General features: G+C 43.1%; 1 protein-coding gene and 1 pseudogene across 9 annotated transcripts in view; one reads left to right on the top strand and one right to left on the bottom strand.

Moving 5' to 3' along the window:
• Window positions 1-442: 442 nt before the first annotated feature.
• Window positions 443-26100, bottom strand: part of NFX1 (nuclear transcription factor, X-box binding 1) — a 79860-nt gene continuing 54202 nt past the window's right edge. For 4 of the 9 annotated variants that reach the window (XM_067744602.1, XM_067744599.1, XM_067744603.1 and 1 more), the window contains 13 exons: window positions 25848-25930; window positions 24284-24392; window positions 20023-20142; window positions 18005-18084; window positions 14040-14270; window positions 13074-13147; window positions 12163-12264; window positions 11558-11599; window positions 6262-6360; window positions 5544-5610; window positions 4297-4442; window positions 3516-3620; window positions 2022-2297 (listed from right to left, as the gene is read on the bottom strand). In XM_067744602.1, the coding sequence (XP_067600703.1) occupies window positions 2225-2297; window positions 3516-3620; window positions 4297-4442; window positions 5544-5610; window positions 6262-6360; window positions 11558-11599; window positions 12163-12264; window positions 13074-13147; window positions 14040-14270; window positions 18005-18084; window positions 20023-20142; window positions 24284-24392; window positions 25848-25930 (1331 nt within the window). In that variant the 3' untranslated portion in view covers window positions 2022-2224. Of the gene's footprint in view, window positions 1355-2021; window positions 2298-3515; window positions 3621-4296; window positions 4443-5543; window positions 5611-6261; window positions 6361-11557; window positions 11600-12162; window positions 12265-13073; window positions 13148-14039; window positions 14271-18004; window positions 18085-20022; window positions 20143-24283; window positions 24393-25847; window positions 25931-26100 lie in introns of those variants that run through there. The other 5 variants (XM_067744601.1, XM_067744605.1, XR_010945082.1 and 2 more) reach the window with 4 other exon arrangements.
• LOC137228275 (heterogeneous nuclear ribonucleoprotein A1-like) lies at window positions 21935-23828 on the top strand (annotated as a pseudogene).

Raw genomic sequence — 26100 nt, 5'->3', positions numbered from 1 at the left:
CACAACATAAAGTCTAAAGTATCTGGCCCTTTACAGAAAACCTTTGCCAACTCCTGTCCTAGGTCATCAATCCAGCCATGCTGCTCTCTGCTTAGGATCCTTCAGTGGCTCCCTGTGGCTCTCTACAAACTGACCCCTGTCTACCTCTCCAGCTCAACAACTGTCTCTCCAGTTGTCTGCCCACTCTGGACAACTAATCCTTCCTCAAACCTCCCACAAACCACAGCCCTGGGCTTGTCTCATGCCTTTTACCTTTACTCAGCATGCCTCTCTCCTCCAAATGGCAGTCTACCATCTCAAGACTCAGCTCAAATGCTTCCTTCTGTTTTTGTTCCCCATCCAGGGGTCCTTCCCCTAAGCATGAGGGCTAATCCGTTCCTAGCATGCCACAAAAAAATCTTGGTATAGCCCTTCAGCTTTTAATAAACAGACTAATGACCTATTTGTGCCAGTCCAAACAATTTCATTTTATTTGTTCAGGTATGTGTCCCCCACTGGATTACTAACTGTAAAAGAACAGGCCATGTCCATTTCCCACAGCCCTAGCACATGCTGGCATGGGTAGGATGCAAGTATTCACCAGAAGTGGCCTGCTTAGCATTCTAATTTTTCACTTGGCTGGCATTATGTAGAAAGAAGATGCCTATATATTTTCCAGCTACTCTAAACTTTCAGCACCTATAACAGACCAGGCACCTCCATGTACGTTATCTCATTTAATCCTCACAACCCTGGTGAGTTAGGTGATATCTCCACTCCACCAGGCAGCAGCAAGCTGTTACGTGGCAGAGCTGGAATCTGAGATCAGGTCTCCTGCTTCCTGCTGATTTTGAGATGCTCTCAATGTACAGTTCACCCACTGAACTCACTGCTTGAAAGAAGCAACAGATGCTCATGAGCTTCCTGTTGGGTGTGGTGCCACTGACCCTCTACTAAACGGGCTCAGATAGAGGTGGTTTTGTCTCTGCCCTCCAGTCACCTGTTCCCATTGCTGTACATCATGTCCTTCAAGGCAGATCATCTGGTCAGGACCAAAGGGCAGCCCTGCTCTTCCTAGTAAAATTAAGTGCCAGGCTTGTGATGTCACTTCTCAATTCTCCTTCTGTTGCTCTGGGGCTTGTGGCTTGCTCTGGAGCAGAAGGAAGTTGTTGGAAGTCTGGCCTCCATGCTGGAGAAGTGCCAATGCAGAGAGCCAAACTAATGTAACTATTGATGTACCTGCCTTAGAAGGAGCCTGAAGAATGCCTCCAGTGGGCTGCTGGCATAAGCCCTGGACTGTCCACATGGTTTTTTGAATATTCAAACAGAGGTCCAGAGCTCAGAGACAGGGAAAGCCAATACGGCTGCTGCAGGCCTGGGAGAAAGCAACAGAGGAAAGGTAAGTGTCCCAGAGACTCTTTCTCAACCAGAGAGAAGGGGTTAGGGCTGCACTGGTCAGTACACAGAGGCTGCAGTGTGAACCTGGGAGAAGGAGGAGCTGCTCTATGTCCTCCACCACCACAATGGATAGGCTAACCTGTCTGTCACCACACAGGCTCAGCGATGTGCTATGAGAGGCCCTCCCCCGGACTCCAGAAGATGGAATTCTGTAAAGTCACCCGACCCTTCTCCTAGGTCTGGAACTGATGGTACTGAGGACCACTAAAATAAGTTCAGCTAGGTAGGCCTACAAGAATTTTTGACAAAAGACTCAGCTAAGACAGCTGGGTTTAACCACATGTGTGATTCCAGCTGTGGTGTACCAATTCAGTGTTTGGCATTTTGGATTGAGAAGTTAGCCTATGTCTTTCCAAAGACAGCGATCACTTCGGATTAAAAAAACGAGGTGCACCTGATGCTGCAGGCATTTTCAGGAGGAGGATGGATAACTGGGACAACTGAGACCATGACTAAGTGACATTTTCAGGCTAAAATTCTGGTTTGACTAAATCAAGCCCCATGTTCCCCCAACCATCAGGGCGATCACGGTGGTGGTGTGAGGAGCCTCTGCAAATACGACTGAATCACTAGTGACCGTCCAGTGAGAGACATACTGAAATACTTTATACAGACAGAAGAGAGGACACGGGGATTTCTGACACACTCATGCTTTGGATGTATCAGTTCAAGACAGTATGTGAGCTCTGAGTCCACCAGGCAGTTGGGAACAAACATGATCAATCTGCTGGCAAACGAGTCTCCACCCCACCTAATCATTCTTTTTTCTAAGTGCATCTTGATCGCCTCAGTCCTGGACATCAAAGTAGTCAATTACTGGCTCCTTGGCTATTTTCTGTAAATTACTGCTCCCAAGATTCCTGAAAAGCAAACACAGAATGATCAATCTTTTCTTGCTTGGGGGAAACAGATTCAGGTCTTGGAAAGTTCAGGATCAGCTGGTTTACCATGTGTGAAGCTTTGACAAGACAGTGGGGTCCACATGAGCTGGTAACTGTTGAAATTTGGTGATGGGCACACAGGGGTTTATATTAATATATTAATACCATTCTCTCTACTCTAAAAATTTTCCACAATTAAGTCTTACAAAAAAAATACAGCAAGCAAAGGAAAAAAAAAGATAGCATGTCATAAACAGGCCCGTAACTTTACGTCCCCCAGGTGGTACTGGACACAGCTGTGGAATAACATGAGGAAACGCAGCTTGTGCTGCTGGGAGTCCAGGCTGCCTGCTTCCAGGGCTAGAGCAGGGCTGGTGCTGGGGAGCTACACGGCCCCAGGTGCTCCTAGCTGAGGCTGTGCCCAATGGGCAACACCTAGTTGTCCCGTCCAGTTCCAGGGGAACACAGATGGCTAGGACGCTCATGGTGACCTTGCAAACTTCCCTACCCAGAGGTTCTGTGTAGGAGGTACTCCTAGGCTTCTGTGTGGAAGGCCAGAACAGGAGGAGGGACCCCACTGTGTTTCCCAGCAACTTCCAGCAGTGTGGCCTTGTCACAGCAGGGCAGCTGGCCCCCTCCTGGGAAGGGAGAGGAAAGGAAGGAGGGATGAAGACCCTCTCTGCTCCTGTCTGAGAAAACACCTGCCAGATTTCCTGCTTGCCAATGTGGTTTTCTTTTCTCCTTAAATCACAAACATATGTTTTTGTTGTAAAAATGCTTCAAACCATATGTAAGTAGACAGAGCAAAACATGAAAGTTCCCCCCTTCACTGTCAGCTCCCCGCTAGAATCCCACTTCCATCTCCAGAGTAACTGTTGTGGACCACATGATGTTCCTAAATCATCTGGTGTGACAGACTGAATCCATTTCCCAGTGTCACCACCTACACTGTGGAAATTATGGCCAGTGACTGTGCTCCCTGGAGGGGAAGTGGGCATTACAAACATCAGACTTGGGACCCCTCTGGAATGAACATATGTGTCTGACATCTCAGTCAAACCTTATATATCTGAACACAGCACCCCAAAGCCAGGCCCAAGGAGGCCACCAATGGCTGGTGCAGCCCAGGGCAGTTCAGCCCCTGCTGGCTTCTCTGAACAGACAGGGCTCTTTGGAAAGCAGCTGAAGAACCCTTACTTGTCTGTCTGCTGTCTGTGATGAGGAATCGGTGGTGGAGGCCGTGACTGTATCTCCTTTTCAAGTACACCTGTCAGCGTGGTAGGAGGACATATAGACTTCCCTCTGATAAAAGTAAGAACACAAAGTATTGAAAAGTTAGAACTGTCTGTGAGAGAGGCAGACAGCTGGAAATCCAGTCCGAGACTTTCACTGTGACGCTGCGGAGCACTCTCTGATATGACCCGTCTCCTCTCAGGCATGATCAACTTTGTTTAACCCTTGTCCCTTTCACCCACCTCTGCTGGGCCTGCTACCTGCTTCCTCTCATCTCACACTTGAGTTTTCTTTGTTGGGAGGTTCTTCTGACTCCCCCTGGTTCTGACAGTGATCTTAGGTCCTACTGTCCCCTCCTGGCCCACACTACTGCCTTGGTTTCCTCTAATGGCAAACACTGTTTACAGAGGATGCCTTGAGTCACAGGTCAGCATTCTTCCTGTTTCCATCATGCAAGGAGGACACAAGGGAAAAAGGGACAGATTTGATGGGCAGGTACCCACTCCAGGCCCTCAGGGTCTGACGTGGATTGTATCCTTTAGGTGTGTCTGGCCTGAGGACTGAAGCATGGGCTTTACTTTCTGGTTTGGACCTTTAGATCAGTCAGAATGGCTGGCCCAGAGGCAGACTTTCCACCTCATCTTCCAAGGAAGGAAGTAAGGAAAGCAAATATTGGCCAGCCCTGTTTCCCAGGTCCAGCTTGCTCCACCGAGCAGTTCCTTCTGTAATGGCAAGATTCACCCACCTGACCGCAGTGACCACGACATTGCGCTTCGGTTCACTGTCATAGCTCACGCTCTCCAGGCCGTACACCTGGGCCAGGTCGTGGATGATCCGGCGGTGGTCTCTGTTCATGGGAGGGAAGCAGTGGCTCTTCTTACTATTCTTTCCCTGTATTGAGGGAAAAGATGACTGATTGATAAAAATCATCTTGAAAACAGGATATGTCCACAGAGGTCCTTCCCACCATCCCAGAACAGCCTGGGTCAATAAAGAGACAGCTGAGTTTTGGAGGCCCACAGCACACAGCATTTCACTGACTGCTAAGCAAGCCGAGGCTGTGGGAGGATGAGGGCTGATGCACTTCCTTCATCTCCTCTGTGAGCCACAGGGTAGCAGTTGGCCGGGGTTAGAGGAACAGAGGGCAAGTAAACTGAGACTTACACGGACAGTGCAATGGTTCCTCCTGTGGGGCCCGTAACTGGGGAGTGAGTGATGTTCCCAAGAAATGAGTAAATAAATTGAAGACTTATAAACAAGAAAATCTCACTTCCTATAAAAAGTACATTCTACGCTAAAAATCACGAGTGTACAGATACAGACACGCAAGCACAGAAATACATTTGCTCAGGCTTCCTAATTAGGAGGGGAACAATGGTCCCATTTTCTCCTCTGTGTTAGTATCCTGCTGGGAAGTGGGAACAGAAAGGAAGGGGATGAGGGGATGGCGGGAAGGAAACCCATCTTCACAAGATGTGGAGCTAAAGTAGCCACCTTGCCCTCACCCACAGGCCCCTGAATGAAGAGGGAGCCACCGAGGGGCTGGCTGCCTCCAGGACAGCTTCACTCTCTTGAAGGAGTCTGTGCCACTACCCATTCAACTTTTCATCCTCGCCCAACGGTTTCTCTCCTGCCTTTGGGGCACTAAGAACCAGTGTGTCCCATTATACAACAGCCCTTCAGAGATCTGAGGACCGAGCATGTCTTCCTAAGTATCCCTACTGAATCTCCTTCGTCCAGAGTTTCTTCACCCATTTTTAGGCACAGAGCTAGGATTTTTATTTACATTTAATATTATTGCAGGTATCTTTTCTGAACCAGGACAGGGTTTCCATGGATGTTATAACGGATGGGCTTTTGGGAAAGATAAGGATCCTCAAGGCAGCTGTGACTTTTTCCTGTAACTACTTTATACCGACAGTGTTTCTGGGACTTGACTTTTTTATCAAGCTGGCCTTAGAGACATGTACAGCTGGATGTTTTGACTTCAACCTTATTCACGGCCTCCACAAGGGCTTCCATTTCCTTCTCAATGTCACTGACAAACTTTAAGTCCTTCCTGAAATGAGAAATAACCACAGTTAATTTCATTTGTTTCTGATCTTCTGAGAATCCCTTCTACCCACCCTCTGCCTGTAAAGTGCAGGCAGTGGACAATGTGGGCAGAAAACCTGCAGAGGTCAGGAACTGTCAGATAACAGAAGGTTGAATGTGATGGAACAAAGGAAGAGAAAGTAAGAAATCAAATATGAGAAAAGGGAAGATGGAAGGAGAACTAGCCACCAGAAGGCCAGGAGACTGGAGGAAAATAAGACTTTTTACCACCCAAGTGAGGACCACCCATGTGATTAAGACCTGGGCACACAGAGGTGGAATGTAACCAGAGATCCTTCAATTCAGGCTAGTCCAGCCCTTGGGGGGCCCCGACTCCCACCACAGGGCCCAAACACACAGACACACACACACACACACAGACACACACACACACACACACACACACACACACACACACACACACACTTTCTCCCCAAGTTCAATTCTTCAATGGGACAGTTCTGAGAGACCAAGAGAAGGATTTTTATTAAATATCATATAATCCCTTATAGATATATAAACTGGCTCAATCACAGAGGACTGCATATTAGTTACTACATCTTAAAAGATCACTCTGGTAAGCCACAATTAAGAAAGTAGGTAACAACTTACATACCTAGCATCTTCTTTCAAACTGTCACTGAATTTTGACCCTGAAGAACGTACGTTGAAAGGATCAGAATCATCACTGATATGAAATGCCTCTGCTAACCGCCTGAAAGTGAGAGAGAAGTAAGTAAATGAAAGGAAAGGAGGGGGAGGAAAACTATCTCATAGTAACAGAGTGCCCCCCAGGTCCTAAATTCTTTATACATTAATGATCTCATTTCAATAAACCTAATTATTAAGGAGAATAAGAACAACTTGGGACAAGATATTGAATTGTCTTCAAAGAACAAAAAAAATAAGACAGATCTAGATGGTTCTGAGCAAGCTGTAGGCTGACACTGGGGACTTAGATTGTTAGGTGAAGAGAAGGCTGAGGGAGGGAAAGCACTGGGGATGGTCAATGGGGGATGACTTCCTTTGAGGTTTCACCTAAACCTAGACAGATAATATTAAAGTTAATATCACTTTAGAAAATAAAGAATTGCATTTACAACATAAGCTCTGCGTTATTTTTAATGTATTTCCTTTCAGATTTTTCCTCTGTAATTTTAAGTAGTTGCAATCAGTGTATATAAAACTTTGAATCTTTTTTCACCTTATTATTATATGATTAGCATTTCTCATATTACTATTTGATTTTCACACTCCCTGTATTAATAGCTGCATAATCTTCTAATTATATATATCCCCCAATTTACTTAAACAGTCCCCATTTAGGTTTCTTTTGTTTGTTTTTTCTTGTTTTGCTCTTTTTCTTTTTTCATTTTTTTAAAATTTATTAAAAAATTTTTTTTATATCCCATTTAGGTTTCTTCAACAGTTCTCCAGCTTCTCAATATTATAAGTAACACAATATCTCTGAACAAAAAGCTTTTGAGATTATTTTTCTGGAAAATGTTTCCAAGGTGTGGGATAACTGGGTTAAATGGTATGGACATCAGACCCTTGATATTGTGGTCTAAGGGCTCCACAGTGCTGCTTCTGTTTTGACCAGCAGTATGTGAGTTTCGTGGCACCTCACCAACATCCAGGTATATATGTCGGGTTTTTTTGTTTGTTTGTTTATTTTTAAAGATAGATAAAATTGAGCTTAGCACTTAGTACAGTTTTCTTTTACACAGAGATAGGGGTCTCTTACATGCTTCATGCCCATAAGAATTTGGTTTACTGTTGCTAGATTTTCTAATTTTTTAAGGTTTAATTTTCAAATTTTTAAGAATTCCTAAGGGGGAGATATTTCGATGTTTTGATTAGTTGGCCACTAATTCAAACACAAACACCAATAAAACATGTCTGTGGGATGAATATGGCCAGCCAGTTTTTCATTTTTGCAATGGAGCATATATTTGCAACTTTATTTATCTATCTATTTTTTATTTTGGCTGTGCTGGGTCTTCGTTGCTGGCTTCTCTCTAGTTGCAGCACACAGGCTCCAGAGCACGCGGGCTCAGTAGCTGTGGTGCGTGGGCTCCAAAGCACACGGGCTCAGTAGTTGCAGTGCGCGGGCTTCTCTCTAGCTGCGGCATGTGGGTTTAGTTGCCCCACGGCGTGTGGGAATCTTAGTTCCCCAACCAGGGATTGAACCCATGTTCCCTGGATTGGAAGGCGGGTTCTTAACCACAGGACTACCAGGGAGGTCCCTATTTGCAAGTTTAGATGGTATTCTCAATTCACATTTTTTTTTTCCTTAGGTCTGTGAGTATTTAAGAAAGAATCCTTACATAAAGGGTCATTATGTCATCATTCAAAGATCGAGGAGAAATTCAAAAGGCTTTCAGAAATAGCTAGTTCTAATCAATAACTGACATTTGCCGAGCATCTACTATGGTTTAGGCTTGTGCCAAGAGTTTTATGTATATCTTCCTTAATTTTAATGTATAATCCTCATAACAACTCAGGGAGGTAGGTACTATTATTGTCACCATTTCCCCAAATATTTAAGAAAATTAAGTCTTGGAGAAAGAATGTGATTTGCCCATGGTCACATTGCTAACTGATTTGTGAAGCCAGGATTCAAATCTGGGCAATCTAAGCTAGAGCTCTGGCTGGCTCTAACTACCATGAAATACTGTCTCAACTAAACAAAGGTGCATTTCCATGTTTTTGAGACCTTCTGTGTATTCACCACAGCATTTCTGAATATTTAGGACTCTTAGTTCACATTTTGGAGTGCAGAACAATGTTACAGTCCTTAAGGGACAAGAGTTTTGAATAGCAGTTATTACAAAGTTACCATAAGGGTCAAACCAAGGGAAATTTGGGCAGTGCTATTAATCATCATATTATCTTCTATATATTTAGCCACCTAAAGAGGTATTGTTAACAACTGTTGAAGGTCAAACTTCTAGGTAAAACAAGACTGCACTTTGTCTGCATTTGTCTGTTTCTGCTTAACTTTTTATCTTGAAAAATTTTCAAAGAAAGATAAGTTACAAGAATATCACAATGAACGCCCACATACTCTTCAGCTAAATTCTCCAAATGTTAATATTTTCACAGAGCTATACCTTTAATCTTTGTTGGAACAAGAAAGTTTGCCAGTCATTGAATAAATGTCCCTTAATCTGATAAGGAGTATATTCAAATAACTTACAGCAAACACCATACATAGTGGTGAAATACTTAAAACTTTCCCTATGAGACTGGAGATAAGTTAGAAATGCCTATTATCACCACCCTTCATTCAACACTGTACTGGAGGACGGCCCTGGTGGCACAGTGGTTAAGAATCTGCCTGCCAATGCAGGGAACACAGGTTCGAGCCCTGGTCCGGGAAGATCCCACATGCCACAGAGCAACTAAGCCCGTGCACCGCAACTACTGAGCCTGTGCTCTAGAGCCCCTGAGCCACAAGTACTGAGCCCACGTGCCACAAGTACTGAAGCCCACATGCTTAGAGCCCATGCTCCACAAGAGAAGCCACCACAATTAGAAGCCCGCGCACCGCAATGAAAGTAGCCCCCGCTCACCGCAACTAGAGAAAGCCTGCGCGCAGCAATGAAGACCCAATGCGGCCAAAAAATAAATAAATAAAATCAATCAATTAACAAACAAACAAAAAAACACTGTACTGGAGGCCTAGCCAGTGCAATAAGGCAAGAAAAAGATAAAAGTTAAGAATTAGAAAGAAATTAGAAGAGGACATGATTGTGTACATGCAAAATCTAAAAGAAGCTAAACTGTTAGAAATAAGTAATTTAGCAAGGTTGTGAATACAGGTCAACAAATATCAACTGTATTCCTATATGCCAGCAACAAGCAATTAGAGAATTAAATTTTAAAAGTGATACAAGAAAAAATACCAGTTATAATAGCATCAAAATACATCAAATAGCAAGGAACTAAAATCTACTGAAAAATGTACAAAATCTATATAAAGAAAACTATAAAATATCATTGAGAGAAAACATGACTAAATAGAAGGATATACTTTGCTCATGGATTAGAGGCCTCAATATTATAAAGATCTCAAATCGCTCCAAACTGAACTATAAATTAAATACCAGCTCAATCAAAATCCCAGTATTTTCTTTTTTTTTTTGCAAATATTGATAAGCTATTTCTAAAATTTAAATGGACATGCAAATGGCCAAGAACAGCCAAGACAATCTTGGAGAAAGATCATGTTTGAAGAGACATGCTACCAGTTATAAAGGTACAGTAATTAAGATAATGTGATACAAGCGCAATGGAATAGAATGAGCTCAGAAGTAACCCATACACAATATGAATACTTGATTTAAGACAAAGGTGGCACTGCCACCTTTCCCAGATCACTGGGAAAAGGATTTCTTGATAAATGATGTTGGTCAAATGAATATTTGTATGGAATCATGAACCCTCCTTATATCATTCTTAGAAAAAAAAAAAAAATTGGTCCAGGTCAACTGTAGATCTAAACGTGCAAGGTAAAATAAGGCTCCTAGATAATAACACAGAATATCATCACGACCTCAGGATAGGTAAATATTTCTTAAACAAGACATAAAAAGTACTATTCACTAAGGAAAAGACTGATAAACTGGACTACATTAAAATTAGAAACTTCTGTTTATCAAGACACCAGTTACAGAGTGAAAAGTGAAGGCACGGAGTGTGAGGAAAACAATATATAAAACAAAGGACTCATATCCAAAATATATACAGAATTCCTAGTAATCAATATGAAAAAGACAGATGATACAATTAAAAAAATAAGCAAAGACCTGAATAGGTACTTCACAAAAGAGGATATCCAAATGGCCAACAAACATATGAAAAGGTGTTCAACCTCACCAGTCATCAGACAAATATAAATTAGAAGCTCAATGATATCCAGTTATACATCTACAAAAATGGATTAAAATGAGAAAGACTGACAATTCCAAGGGCTGACACAAACAGAGAGCAACGGAAAATATGACCCTGCTCGTGGGAGCGTAACTGGTACAACCATTTTGGACACTGTTCGGCAGAATCAATTAAAGCTGAAAATATGCATACCCTATTAATCAGCAATTCTACTCCTGAGTTTATATCCAACAGAGATGAGTACATATATATAGCAAGGCAAGTATAAGGATATTCTTAAAAGAGCATTATTTGTAATAGCCCAACACTGATAACAACACATATATCTATAAACTATAGAATAGATAAATGATGATAAATTAACACAATAAAATGTCACGCCAAAATGAAAATTAACAAAATGCTGCTACATGTAACAACAGGAAAGAACGTCACAAATGTAATGAAAGAAACCAGACAAAAATAATACAAACAATATGATTTCATCATTTACATAAAGTCCAAAAGCAGACAAAAATAATCTAAACTGTTAGAAGTCAGGATAGAGGCTATATCTCGGTGGAGTGTAAGAGTGGGTTCTGGTAGTTTTCTATCTCTTGAACTTGGTGCTGATTACACCACTGTATTCCCTTTGCGATGACTCACTCATCACTATAGTTCTGATCTATATGAAGTATATTATACTTCAACATAACAGTTCATTAAAAGAATTTTAAGCCTCTTGTCTCCATTGGAATCAGGAAGTCTGTCAGTCTCTGAATTAGTATGCTTTGGAGCATGTGATGTTTATACTTGCCTGAAACCACACAAGCTCATGTTTCAGAAATATGCTGAAATCACCTAACTGGTTTATCCTCAGACACTTTGATTCTTGATGACTGAATTTCTCCTGCTCCCCAACAGCAGCAAAAGACTCAGAGCAGGTGCTGAATGAATGCTTGAAGGGTTGCTCCCTCCCACTAATTTCACAGAGCTCAAGGACAATTAGATAAACAGCAGTTGAAACTACTTACTTTCTCCTTTCCAAGGCTGAACACTCCTCATCACACTCCAGCCTTGAGAAGCAAATGAAAAAAAATTAAGTCAGGGTACAAGTTTCACAGCTCCTACTCAGCAATAAGTTCTTAGATGGTCAACCTGGAGACAGAACAGACTGGCCAAAATAATGGCTGGATGGGGTCCTTCTCAAGGACAGGTGTGCAGGCCTCTGAGTTATGGGAGACTAGGAGTTCTCAGAAAGGCTTCAGAGTGTCCCCTGGCTGCTCAGCCCCCAAAAGTTCCCGGCGCCCCCGCAACAACCCCACCTCCCTCTCTCGACACAGCAAACTACTCTGTTCTCTGTTCTCCTGTGGGTTGGAATAGACACGTCAAGGTCTCTGCTTCCTCTGGCTACTGTCTGCAGTGAGGCCCAGAAAAGCTTCCTCTGGTCTTAGCTGTATCCCAAGTAGGACTCACTGCATTGGAGTGGGTGTGGTCTCTTAATATCAGATGTCTGTTGAACACCGACTGTGTGTGCAAGGCTTTCCTGTTGCAGATTGACACAAATGAATGGTTCCTGCCCTTTGGAAATTAAGTCTAATGGGAGAAAGAAGGCACAGCTACACATCTAAAAAATTACCTGGCTTGGTGAATTTCCTTCTTAGTAATTAACTTGCTGATTTCCACTGAATCTCCAAGCTGCATGTCTGTTATTTTGGAGGCCATGGAAATAGCAGCTATTCTGAAGTATATAAAAGAAAGGGAAGATAAAAAAAGAGAAAGGGAAGGAAGGTGTTGCAGTTTCACAAGAACCTCCCCATACCAGGCACAGAGAACACTTCTTTCAAGGCAAATCTACCACTCGACAATCTGTGTGGCCTTGGAAGCCCATCTATTATGAACTATCCACACGTTTATGTGGTATCTCCTCAATTAGATGCTAAGCAGCTCCATAGGAAATGAGGTAATCCATTCCTCAGTACCCCCTTGAGCATCCGGGCCAATGCCAGGCACTCAGTGTGTATTCAAACACAGTCAATCTGATGTCTGCATACTCCTAAAGTCCCATCTCCATGGTGCATCTCTGCATCTATTCGTCCATCCATCCCTAAACACCTCCACTTCTGTACGGTGTGACCACACAGGTCCCAAGATTTCAGGAGGCTGCAAAGACAACTCACAGAACAGTCAGAACCCCCCAGACCACAGCCGGAGCGCAGGACCTGGTCCTGACTGTGCCCCAAGCGGTGGAACGCTGAAGCAATGCACGCAACTTCAGGACATCTTCCCTTCTGATCTCATGGTGTCATAAGACCAAAAGGGAGAGAGACAGGAAGGAGGAGGAGAGGAGAGAAACAAAAAGGTTATTTCACAAATTAAAGTTAGGGAAGGTAAGGTACATAAAGCAGTACTTTCTCTTTTAACCAGAAAAACTAGACTCAAGAAAATGTATTTAAAAATCCTTCCTTAAAAGTTGCAAAGATCCTACAATAGACTCCTGTATACCCTTTATCTAGACCCACCAATTGTTAACATTTAAGTAGCACTAACCTTCGATAAGTACTGGATGCTTCAGAGCAAATCATGATTTCTTTTCTTCGTCCACATTCACACTGCAGCTCTATCTGAAATAAGATTAACATGTAGCAACTTTCAGCCCACGGTAAATATGTGAATGGGCAGGTTTCACTTTTAAAGCCTCTCTCAAATCAAACCACGGCAGAGAATAGAGAGACGGTGAGTGGCTACCCTCCAAGATGGAGGAGCTAACCACACATGCAAACTGACAACGTGGTGGTTCACATGCTAGGAGGGAAGTGTCCAGTCGACAGTGCCCCTTACTGGGAATGACTTCTGTCCTTAATCCTGCCTGAAGGGTCAGGCCTAGAATGAAGTTTTTACCACTGAACCAGAGGTAGACACTTGACCCAGGACCAGCCAAGGTCTAATTGACTCCACTTCATCCCTCTGCTTTCACCTCTTCGGCGGGGAGACCTTGCTTAATCCCTCAGACCAGGTAAGTCCCTCACTCACATGTTCTTGTGGTACCCGCTACAAGGGGGTAACTACTCCTTCACGACATTACCACAGTCACAGTTAATTATCTGAGTAGTTAATTAGTATCTGTCCCTCTAATTAAAGGAACCACGTGTCCACTGTTCACTGGTGGAGCCCCAGCACCTATCACAGCATTACATCTTATATAAAATAGACACTTAAGTATTTGTTGAATAAATGGAGGGGACAATCAGAGTCTCTCTTGAGAATTTGATCGAAGGGAGACAGAAACTGGTCAGGTGGCAGTGGGTACTTTCTGAATTAAAAGACCATCTCAAGCTTGGCAGATAGAAGTCTGTACAATTTACTCCACCCTTCTCTTGTTAACTTAACTTGCAGTTCCTTGCAACCAAAGACCCCTGGTAAGGATGTGTGCCCAGGTGCCACTGTAGGCAGTTCTGGACTCATCAGCAGCCCCAGAACCACAGTCAGTCCCCACCAGGAGCCAGGATTACTCACCTTGGCTTTGCAAGCAGTCACAGGGCAGGGTGAGCTGAGGTGGCAAGGTGCCATACATGGGTGGCCACAGTCAGCTCTGGAGATGGTGCAGGGCTGCTTGCAGACCTCATCCACAAGACACTCTCCTTTGTGACAGAGTCTCTGACACCTGTGCATCCCACACGGTAGCGTGGCACTGCAGGGCAATCCGCAAGAGATATCAACCAGGTGACAAGGGATGTTGCTTCGTAACTAGGAGAGACAGAAGTAGCCAGATTCTCATCTCCATGCAGGATTCAGGGTGGATTTTAACTTCCTACTTAAACATTTCTGAACTTTCAAAAAGAGCAAGTTTTTAAAAAAGTTATTTTTATCTGAAACAAAAATCTGGCTGTTTTTCAAAGTCTGAAAGGTTAGTTTGAAAAGAAAACAAACCTGAACCTTATTTAATAATGCTTGTTATGGGACTTCCCTGGTGGCGCAGTGGTTAAGAATCTGCCTGCCAATGCAGGGAATATGGGTTCAATACCTGGTCCGGGAAGATCCCACGTGCCGCGGAGCAACTAACCCCGTGCGCCACAACTACTGAGCCTGCACTCTAGAGCCCACGTGCCACAACTACCGAAGCCCGCGCGCCTAGAGCCTGTGCTCGCAACAAGCCACTGCAGTGAAAAGCCTGCACACCACAACAAAGAGTAAACCCCACTCGCTGCAACTAAAGAAAGCCTGCGAGCAGCAACAAAGGCCCAATGCAGCCAAAAAAAAAATAATGCTTGTTATGATCTAAAAGGATTTGTTTTAGCAGCCGAGTGTGACTTGCAACATAAACTTCCCAAGGTGGGTAACAAGCATGTGAAACCAGATAACTAGGGAGTTTCTGAAAATTTTATGACTAACTGGGAGGATCAGGTGACCTTTTCCCTTTACAAACAGCTAGGGCACTGAGTTCACAGAAACCCTGGGGGTGGGGGCACCCTTGGCTCATCGTTTCAAGACTGCTTGCAGGGCTGTTTTATGTAATTAATTACTCAACTCTCCTCACATCTCCCAACCCATGATCTCCATAGTTTTAGACAGCTCTGTCATTAAAAAAATTAAGAGGGGCCTCCCTGGTGGCCCAGTGGTTGAGAGTCCACCTGCCGATGCAGGGGACATGGGTTCGTGCCCTGGTCCGGGAAGATCCCACATGCCGCAGAGCGGCTGGGCCCATGAGCCATGGCCGCTGAGCCTGTGCGTCCGGAGCCTGTGCTCCGCAACGGGAGAGGCCACAACAGTGAGAGGCCTGCGTACCGCAAAAAAATAAAAATAAAAATTAAGAGGCAACAGGCCGTGGACCAACCAAATCATTTTTTTTTTCTTGAGAAATTGCCTCCATTCAGGATTCTTCACTCCAGGAAAAAGATGCTGGAATTTTATTCCTGTGGAACCAAAGGTTACTCTTACATATTCACTCAAATTCTTTTAAGAACCCTCAAAATGAGGAATATACTTCGGTTCTGGTGACAAACTTGTACTCTTGAAGAGGCCCCCAAAGCCTAGGATGTACATGCTTTGTAATCAGTATTTTGGTAGAATGTAGTTCCCAGTCATTAAACACTCACCTACTCCACCACTGGGATAATTTGTGCACATGCTATGCCCTCTGTTGTCCCCTCCCCACATTACTTGCCTGTCTTCTCACTGTCCTTTAGGATGTTACTTATGCTACTTCCTCCAGGAACACCTTTCCTGGGTAAGGGTAAGGGCCCCTTCTATCCCCTTCAGTACTCTGTACTTCCCACACTACTGTACTTTTTTTTTTTTTCAGTATTTATTTATTTGGCTGTGCCAGGGCTTAGTTGTGGCATGCAGGATCTTTTAGTTGTGGCATGCATGATCTAGTTCCCCGACCAGGGATTGAACCCGAGCCCCCTGCATTGGGAGCACAGAGTCTTAACCACTGGACCACCAGGGAAGTCCCACACACTACTGTACTTATAATCGACTGTTTACATGTCTGCTTCCCGCCTCAGAGTTAAGGCTCCACAAGGGCAGGGGCGGTACCTGTCTTGTTCATTTCTGAATCACCCAAACCTAGCCTGTTACCTAGTACATAGCAGGTACGCAGTAAGTATTTGTTGACTGAAGTCCATCAACACAAAGATGACACATGGATGTCTTAGAATGGTTACTTTCAGAGGAAGTGAGATTTTTAGAGGAAGAATAAATACCAAGGATTATGACTTGAGAACCACTGACAGGAAATAAGTGGAGAAAAATATGTCTATCAAGATAAGAATACTGGGCTTCCCTGGTGGCACAGTGGTTGAGAATCTGCCTGCCAATGCAGGGGACACGGGTTCGAGCCCTGGTCTGGGACGATCCCACATGCCGCGGAGCAACTGGGCCCGTGAGCCACAATTACTGAGCCTGTGCGTCTGGAGCCTGTGCTCCACAACAAGAGAGGCCGCGATAGTGAGAGGCCCACGCGCCGCGATGAAAAGTGGCCCTCACTTGCCACAATTAGAGAAAGCCCTCTCACAGAAAGGAAGACCCAACACAGCCATAAATAAACAAAGCAAACTGTCAACAAGTAAAAATAAATAAACACTATTTAAAAAAAAAAGATAAGAATACTGAAAGCATATTGTCATAGTTGTCAAGAGTTTCAAGAAATGTTGGCCAACATGTTACTAAGTAAAAAAAGCAGGTTACAAAACAGTATAATCTTCATAGAGTAGGGGAAAGAGTGTATTACACATGCCTGGAAGTCTATACACCAGGATGTTAAAAGTATTTCTTTCTGCATAGCAAAACTGTATTATCTTAATCGTCTACAATGAATATGCATTTTTAAAATAAACAAATCTTTTTAAAGTGTTTCAAAGTGTCTATAGTCAGCGGCGCCAAATATAGCTTAGACACTAAGAATAAGGATGAAAGTCCTTCATGGTAATGGCAGCAATTAGCCTGGAGGAAGGTGCATGGCCGATCAGTCAGGATGGAAAGCTGCGTAGGGAGTAGAGAGAAGGAACGGTGGCAACTGGTGGAGAGCCCACTCTCACTCTTGGGATATTCTCGCTGTAACACCTTTCCCCAGACTAGCAACCCCTCCCCATGCTGGCTAACCTAGAAGTTGTCTCTGAACACGGCTCATGCTCTCAAGGCCAACTGGCTGAGTTTCATTTGATTGTAACCAGATTAAAAATGAGAGCAGGGACTTCCCTGGTGGCACAGTGGTTAAGAATCCGCCTGCCAATGCAGGGGACACGGCGGGTTTGAGCCCTGGTCCAGGAAGATCCCACATGCCGCGGAGCAACTAAGCCTGTGCACCACAACTACTGAGCCTGCATTTTAGAGCCCACAAGCCACAACCACTGAGCCCAGATGCCATAACTACCAAAGCCCGTGAGCCTAGAGCCCGTGCTCCGCAACAAGAGAAGCCACCGCAATGAGAAGCCCGCGCACTGCAACGAAGAGTAGCCCCTACTCTCACCACAACTAGAGAAAGCCCGTGCACAGCAACAAAGCAGCCAAATAAATTAATTAATTAAAAAATAAAATAAAATAAAAATAAAAATGAGAGCAGAACAGATTCAGAATGCTACCTACTGCATGATTCCATTTATGTGATATTCTGAAAAGGCAAAACTACAGGGGCAGACAACATTGGTTGCCAGGGCCTGGAGGTAAGGGGAGAGTAACTATGAAGTGGCCCAAAGGAATGTTTGGGGGTGAATGAATGCTCCACATCTTGACTGTGGTGGTGGTTACATGACTGTACAAATGCTTCTGTCAACTCATAGACTTGTACACTAGAAAGGGTACATTTCATTTTATGCAAACTATACCTTAATGAAAAGAAAAAGAAAAGAAAAAAGTGGCAACAGCAAATCTCTGCTTCTTGGAGTATATTTATTTTGAGAAACAATGAGGCTAACCCTCTTAACGAAATCCAATCATAAATCTCTGGTTGGAACAATGAACACTTGAGAGAGAAAACTTACCTCATGTTTGCCCATGCACCATTTCTGAGTTAGAAAAGTACAAGGGGGACACTTGTCCTCACTATGACAAGAATGATACACTGTAGAAAGAGAAAGGTAAAATTAGGAGTAATGTTTAAAATTAGGAATAATGTTTAAACATAGACTACTACACATATCGTAATGGCCTATGACATGGAACTTTTAAATTTCAGAGCTGAGTACTTTTTAAAATGGTCACTGAAAAGTAAAAGTAGTTGGCTTTATATTAAAGTGTTGAAAGATGAACATGAGTGAGAAAAAGAAACCCAAATGAGGGGCAAGAGACACAGAAGCAGAGAAGGAGGCAGTTTTTCTACTCCGTCTCCTGTGGCACTGCCACATGGTCTGCCCACATTACTCAGTGATTCTTTTGGTCCTACCTTACACAGCAACTGCTCCCTTTTGTTCAGACATCTTTGTTATCTCATCTAACATGCTTCCTCTGACTCCTTTCAATCTCTCTACTGCCTGGAAGAGGCAGTTCATTCAAACTCATCTCCTACAACAAAGCCTTCCTTGGCTGACCACACCCTGCCCTGAGCACTCTTGCTCTCCCTGACGTCTCAGTTCTTACACAGATGGCTTGCTGCCATGCTATCTGGCCCTTCTTCATGTATTGGCTAGTTGTGTCAAATGTTTTCAACTACCATCTTCTTCCTCTCAGAAACAACAGAACAACCTCAAGGTCATGGGCTATTTTTTCCCTCCTCTGAACCTCCCTCTATGTCTGACACCATGCTGGATATACAAGAAACACTCAAGAAAAGTTAAGTGAATGCTGAATGAAAGCAGGCTAAAACAAAACAACTCACAAATAGTTAAGTTCTCACTATGGACATCAATCAGCAGGATTTGGACTTCATTTGTAATATCTGCAAGTGACTATAAAGGAAGTGAGTACAAGTGAGTGGGTGAGTATCTGTTTGGACATTAACTTCATGCTGGTGTGAACACCACAGCAAGGGTTTGCAAACTAAGCTGGGAGGGCCGCCTTAAGGTCTCCAGGAAAGGAGGGACTTTCCACTTCATGAGGAAGTTACTTAATTCTTTTTCACTCTGTAACTTAAAAAATTGAGAAATGCTTGTCTATTTGTCAGACTAAATCATATGGCCAGATTTATTTTAAGTATCAAATCCAGTGACTTAAATTATATCAGGTTTGCCTCTGGGACTTGGTAAAATGAAATGACAGGGCCAATATGGTCCTAGAGGAAAGCCAGTGACTAGACTGGACAGAAAATGGGTGATGTCAAGTAGCTATTTACCTGGTGTCTACAGCAGTCTATCACAGAAAAACTGGAAACAAATGTCCAGCAACATGAAACTGACTGAATCAGTTATGGCCCATCCATGTAACAGGACACCCCACTACCATCTAGAAAAATATTCACTGATAAGGAGAGAGATTAAAATTACAATAATAAGAGGGAAAAATATCTAGTTAAAATAAATTCATTAGGATCCCACTTTTATTTTAGGAAAAAAAAATGCAAATATATATTTTTGCCCATGGAAAAAGGCCCTGAAAAATATACACCAGGGCGTAATTCTTCAAAGGTGACATAAGAGATTATTTAATTTCAATCTTTTGACTTTATCTCTATTTTCTTTCCTTCTCTCTTCCTTTTTACGTAATAACATATATTGTGTCTACAACAACAACAAAACCGAATTACTCTTAACTTTACAAAAAGATGCTTAACTTTGAAATATGCACCAGAAGTGGAGGCCACAAAGAAAGAAGACAAGACCAGCTGGGGATTCTCCCAACCCTTTGGGTGTGTTTGACATCCACAGAGTAAAGCACTGGAAGGCACTGTGATTCCCAGCTGTGACCCAGATCTCAGACCCATCTTCACAGAAGCAGCCCCTGAGCACAGGGAACAAGGAAGGGCTACCACAGTGTAACCTCAGAGCAGTGAAGACCATCATGCAACATCCTAAATGACACAGTGTGAGCAGGCTGTGAGGCGTGGAGGCAAGGAGACAGGACCCACCTGGATGGTCACATTCATGGACTCTGGCACAGGTCTGGGTACACTCAGGGGGCCTGGTACCACAGGGAACTGGAGGGTAGATCACTGACGCGCCACAGTGGCAGGTTAATTCATCAAAACCTGGTGAAGCCACAGGTGAAACAAAACAACCCTTCATGAATTTGAGAATTTGAAGCACAAGATAATTACACACACACTTTTTTTTTTTTTTTGGCTTGTATTTTTAGAGGAGAATTTTTTGGGGGGCTGCTCTTTTAAAAAAGGTTTTTATTTCATTAACGTTGAGCTGCTGGCTAAGTGTTCAATTTTTACTTGCAACAAACTTTAAGTCCATGAGTATTCCAAGACATTTTTACATGTATTTTATAAACAAAAGATCTACAGACCATCTCTTTTGACAGAACAGGAGACTTCCACTAAAGAAATAGATTCTTTTCTTTAACTTTTTGGCTAGGAAAATGGATAGAGATTATGAAAGCCACAGGTAGTTAACAAACACAGAAAAATATGCTTTTGAATATAAACTTCAGAGAGCCACTGAAGCCATTAAAAAAAAAATTCTTGTAAGTATAACTGACACCTAGCATGATAAAAATATGAAGTTGAGATGAAGCCGAGAGCTACATCTGAGTTCACCAGGCACAGTTCACAAGCCCAATCAAAATGAGAACTCACATGGGGCCTCCAACAAGCGGCCCACTTTGTCAAGAGCTCTACTAACCCTCAGACCCAAAGGGGAGCTAGTTCTTCAATCCTGGTCCTTAGTAGAGGCTGGGTCTTTGGCCATGGTTCTCAACTAGGGACCAAGAGTCAGAAAGCCCAGGCCCTCCAGGACTCCTCTACCCACTGCTCTTCTCCAGTCAGCACTCTCCAGAAAACTCTTCAGAGGCTACACAATGTGGTGGAAAGAGCCCTGTAAATACAGCAGGAGACTTAGGCCTCTAGTCCTGGACCTACTTCTCACTTGTGCTGTGACTGTGGGCAGGTAACTTAACGACTCTTGAGATTGCTTCCTTTTGGTCAAATGGGGATACCAAACTTTGACCTGTCCACTCAAAAGTTTATTGTGGGGGTGGGCTAATATATGTGAAACAGCTAGGGAAAGAGTAAGAGGCTACATTACTTGTTTCTACGGAACTCCATGTGTGTGATTTATAACAAAGCACTTAACTCCTTTTTGAAATATGGTAGGCCTAGTATTCCACAGAAGGTATGTTGGGAAACCCTGATATAGGCTAATCTTTTAATGTAGCAGTTCTCAAAGAGTGCTCAGTTGACCCCTAGGACTCCCTGATCCTTTCAGGGAGTCCACAAGGTCAAAATTATTTTCATAATAATACTTAGATACTATTTGCTTTTTTCACTATGTTGACATTTGCACTGATGGTGAAAAAGCAACAGCTGGTAATACTGCCAGGGCATTAGCGCAAATAAGGCAGTAGTGCCAAACTGTAACCATTGTATTTTTCACTGCCACATACTTAGAGTAGATAAAAAATGACAATTTCACTTAAGAAAGTCCTTGATGAAGTAAGAAAAAATCTTGACCCGTAAATACATGTCTTTCTAATATTCTGTGGAACAAAATAGGGTATCTGCTTCAAGCACTTTTGTTGCACACAAAAATACAGTTGTCCCTCAGTATCCTGGCGGGGAGGGATTGGTTCCAGGACCCCCATGGGTACCAAAATCCAAGAATGCTCAAGTCCCTTATATAATATGCTGTAGTATTTGCATACAACCTATGCACACCTCCTGTATACTTTACATCATCTCTAGGTTACTAATAATACCCAATGCAATGTAAATGCTATATAAATAGTTGCCAGCACAAAACAAATTCAAGTTTTGTTTTTGGAACTTTCTAGAATTTTTCCCCTTGAACATTTTCAACCCACAGCTGGTCGAAACTATGGATGTGGAATCCATGGATATGGAACCCTCAGATATAGACGGCTATCTGACCTCTGGTCATTCTAAAGAACTGTACTTTTCTGAGTCGTGAGCTGAATTGCTGAATTAACTTCTTTTTTCATAACACACCGTTTTACTTGAAAAAGTGGCCGACAAACTATGATTATTCAGACTTGGGTATTTTGGCAGACGTTTATGAAAAATTAACAGTGAGACCATCACTTTAAGAAAACTGACTTTGCTGCCAACAGTAACATTCAAGCTTTCAAGTGAAAACAGAATTTTGGAAAATACGCATTTATCACTATGAGCTTGACAACTTCCTAATACTTTTCCCCAGAGTTTTCTGATGGGATTGGTAGTGTATTAATGAATGTGAGTTTTTAATACTGTAACACAAGCAGACCCCATCTTAGGATCATTGCTTACATCCCAAGTTTCATACATTCAGGGACAACAGAGGAATAACTTCTTTAAAAGTCTCAATAGCTTTTCTGCCCATGGACACCGCCGAGTAAGCATCATTAAAGTCTCTCCCCTCTACTGCCGTCGTGTCTAAGTCAGTCTCCCAAAGGGCCCGAACAGCTGCAGAAGCTCCTCATCAGACGTCTGAGCTTCGAAACAATTGATGCGAGTCTGAGGAGCCACCTGAGCAGCGGGCAGCGCTCACAGACTGTGTGGTAACGAGGGATCCAAACACCAGGTGCTCCAGAGGCTTCGGGTTTGTCACGTACGCCATTGCAGAGGAGGTGGATGCGGCCATGGATGCGAGGCCACACGAGGTGGATGGAAGAGTTGGGGAACCAAAGAGGGCCGTCTCAAGAGAAGATTCTCAAAGACCTGGCGCCCACTTAACCGTGAAAAAATTTTTTGTTGGTGGCATTAAAGAAGACACTGAAGAACATCACCTAAGAGATTATTTTGAACAGTGTGGGAAAACTGAAGTGATTGAAATCATGACTGACTGAGGCAGTGGCAAAAACAGAGGCTTTGCTTTTGTAACCTTTGATGACCATGACGCCGCAGACAAGATTGTCATTCAGAAATACCACACAGTGAACGGCCACAACTGTGAAGTAAGGAAAGCCCTATCTAAGCAAGAGAAGGCTAGCGCTTCATCCAGCCAAAGAGGTCGAAGTGGTTCTGGAAACTTTGGTGGTGGTCATGGAGGGGGTTTTGGTGGGAATGACAACTCTGGTCGTGGAGGGAACGTCAGTGGTCGAGATGCCTTTGGTGGCAGCCGTGGTGGTGGGGGATATGGTGGCAGTGGGGATGGCAGTAATGGATTTGGTAATGACAGAAGCCATTTTGTAGGTGGCGGAAGCTACAATGATTTTGGCAATTACAACAATCAATCTTCAAATTTTGGACCCATGAAAGGAGGAAACTTTGGAGGCAGAAGTTCTGGCCCCTATGGTGGTGGAGGCCAATACTTTGCCAAACCACGAAACCAAGGTGGCTATGGTGGTTCCAGCAGCAGCAGGAGCTATGGCAGTGGCAGGAGGTTGTAATTACTGCCAGGAAACAAAGCTTAGCAGGAGAGGAAGCCAGGGAAGTGACAGGGAAGCTACAGGTTACAAGAGATTTGTGAACTCGGCCAAGCACAGCGCTGGCAGGGCCTAGCTGCTACAAAGAAGACATGTTTTTGACAATACTCATGTGTATGGGCAAAAAAACTCGAGGACTATATTTGTGACAAATTGTATAACAGGTTATTTTAGTTTCTGTTCTGTAGAAAGTGTAAAGCATTCCAACAAAGGGTTTTAATGTAGATTTTTTTTTTGCACCCATGCTGTTGATTGCTAAATGTAATAGTCCACTCATGAAGCTGAATAAATGTGTCTTTTTAAAAAATGTGCTGTGTAAAGTTAGTCTACTCTGAAGCCATTTTGGTAAACTTCACCCCAACAATGTGAAGTTAGAATTCCTTCAGGGTGATGCCAGGGCCCATTCGAAATTTATTTACAACCCGCTTGGGTGGAGAAGCCATTGTCTTCAGCTGAACTGACAGTTACTGTGTTGTGACCTGGAGTTCACTGTTAAAAGGGTCACCCAAGCAAAGTTAGAGTTTTCTGGTTATTAATATGATTGTTGGCACATCCTATGCAATATATCTAAACTGAATTATGGTACCAGATAAAGTTATAGATGGGAATCATCCATTATCATGTGTAATCAATAAATGATTTAATACCCTCTTTTAAAAAAAAGTCTCAATATATCTGAAATACTAAGGCTTATTAATTCAGTAATCCATACCAACCTAAGAAAATCAATCACTCAGAACATATCATTCCTGACTTTCTAGAAAACTCTATATAATAAAGTATACAGTGAAGACACTCACTAGCTTGCCAGCATGTTTGGCAGTTCCCACGATGACAAGGTTCTTCACATCTATGAAGGCCACAGCGGAGTTTCCTCCCACAAATCAAAGGACACTTGTGCTCCTTATCCTAGGAGGAGAGATACTGATTGATTGATTGATTGATTGCATGCAGGATCTTAGTTCCCCGACCAGGCATCGATCCTGTGCCTCTGGCAATGGAAGCGCAGAGTCCTAACCACTGGACTGCCAGGGAATTCCTGAGAGATTTATATATGTTTACAAAATTATCTCCATTTTATATTTTCCATAAACAAGATTAATAAAGAAGTTCTCCACAATTATAGATCGCATGATATCTGGAATTAGCTTCAAAATAATCAAAGGAGGGGGAGTAGGTGGGGAATGAAACAAGATTAGTCATGACCTGATCACTACTGAAGATAGATGTTGGGCATATGGGACTCATACTTGTCTCTCTGCTTTTATATATGTTTGAAATATTCAGTAATAAGAGGAAGTCTTTAAACTTTCAAACACTGGTTTATAAGTAAGTCTTGATACACAGAACAATTTCATCACTCTTCACACTGTCAAAATAAATGCTAAAAAAACAATTGTGTATTATATATGTGTGTGTATATATGTACTACTTTATTATTGGTACTGTGTTACCTTGTTTACACATACACACACACACACACACACACACGATAACACAATACCCACTGCCAGGTAGTGCTTCCTTTATTTAGTTCCACAGAAGTGAATATTTCAGATAACTGAAAACTGTTTTTTAAAAAATGCCACACTCGGGACTTCCCTGGTGGTCCAGTGGTAAAGAATCCTCCTTCCAATGCAGGGGACGCAGGTTCGATCCCTGGTCGGGGAAATAAGATCCCACATGCCGCGGGGCAACTAAGCCCGTGTGCCACAACTACTGAGCTCGTGCACCTCAACTAGAGAGCCCGTGTGCTGCAAACTACAGAACCCACAAGCTCTGGAACCTGTGAGCCACAACTAGAGAGAGAAAACCTGCATGCCACGACTAGAGAGAAGCCCGTGCGCCGCAACTAAAAAGATCCCGCATGCCTCAACAAAGAACCCATGTGCCACAACTAAAACCTGACACAGCCAAAAAAAAAAAAGAAAGAATACCCAAGAATGGAGGCCCCTCTTCTGGAAAAAAAAAAAAAAAAGCCATACTCATTTTGCCTACTGATCTGACCCATGGAATATATGAAACTTGAAGCCTGAGTTGCTAAGGCCAAGCCAGTCTGTGTGCTGGGACAGCATACAGTCTCCCGCAGATGACTACATGCTCATCCAGTGGTCTTGAGCTCTGGGGCCTGAGGCCTTCTGTCTTTCTTCTTTCCTTTCCTCCATGTTGCCATCAGCTGACTTCTTGACCTGGCTGAGGCCTAAAAAGGACCAGTCTGTCTCTCTGGGCAGCATTCTGACTGCTGCTCAGGGGCCTCTCCCAGTGATTTCCAAATCTGGGCTGCATTCTAGATGGCTGAGGCTTCCAGAAGCCCAGCCCCTAGATGAATGCAATCTGATACTGCCTAACGATAGGTCCACTTACCACACAGCATATCTCGTTACATTTATGCCGTCCACATAACCGTTTCTTGTTACACCTCTTGTCACACATAAATGTAGCATCTGCTATGAACAATTAAGAAGAAAAAGAAGTCAGAGGACATGAACATTCATTCAACAAATATTTGTGTGACTACAGGCTGAAGAAATACAAATGTAATAATGTAAATAAATTAGTTATGGTGAAAATGCATACTATTTAAATATCACTTTTCACTTGCCAGACAGTCAAAAAA

The sequence above is a fragment of the Pseudorca crassidens genome, chromosome 7 (assembly GCF_039906515.1).
Source record: "Pseudorca crassidens isolate mPseCra1 chromosome 7, mPseCra1.hap1, whole genome shotgun sequence".
NCBI lineage: Eukaryota > Metazoa > Chordata > Mammalia > Artiodactyla > Delphinidae > Pseudorca > Pseudorca crassidens.
This window is presented reverse-complemented; position numbering and strand designations above follow the sequence as displayed.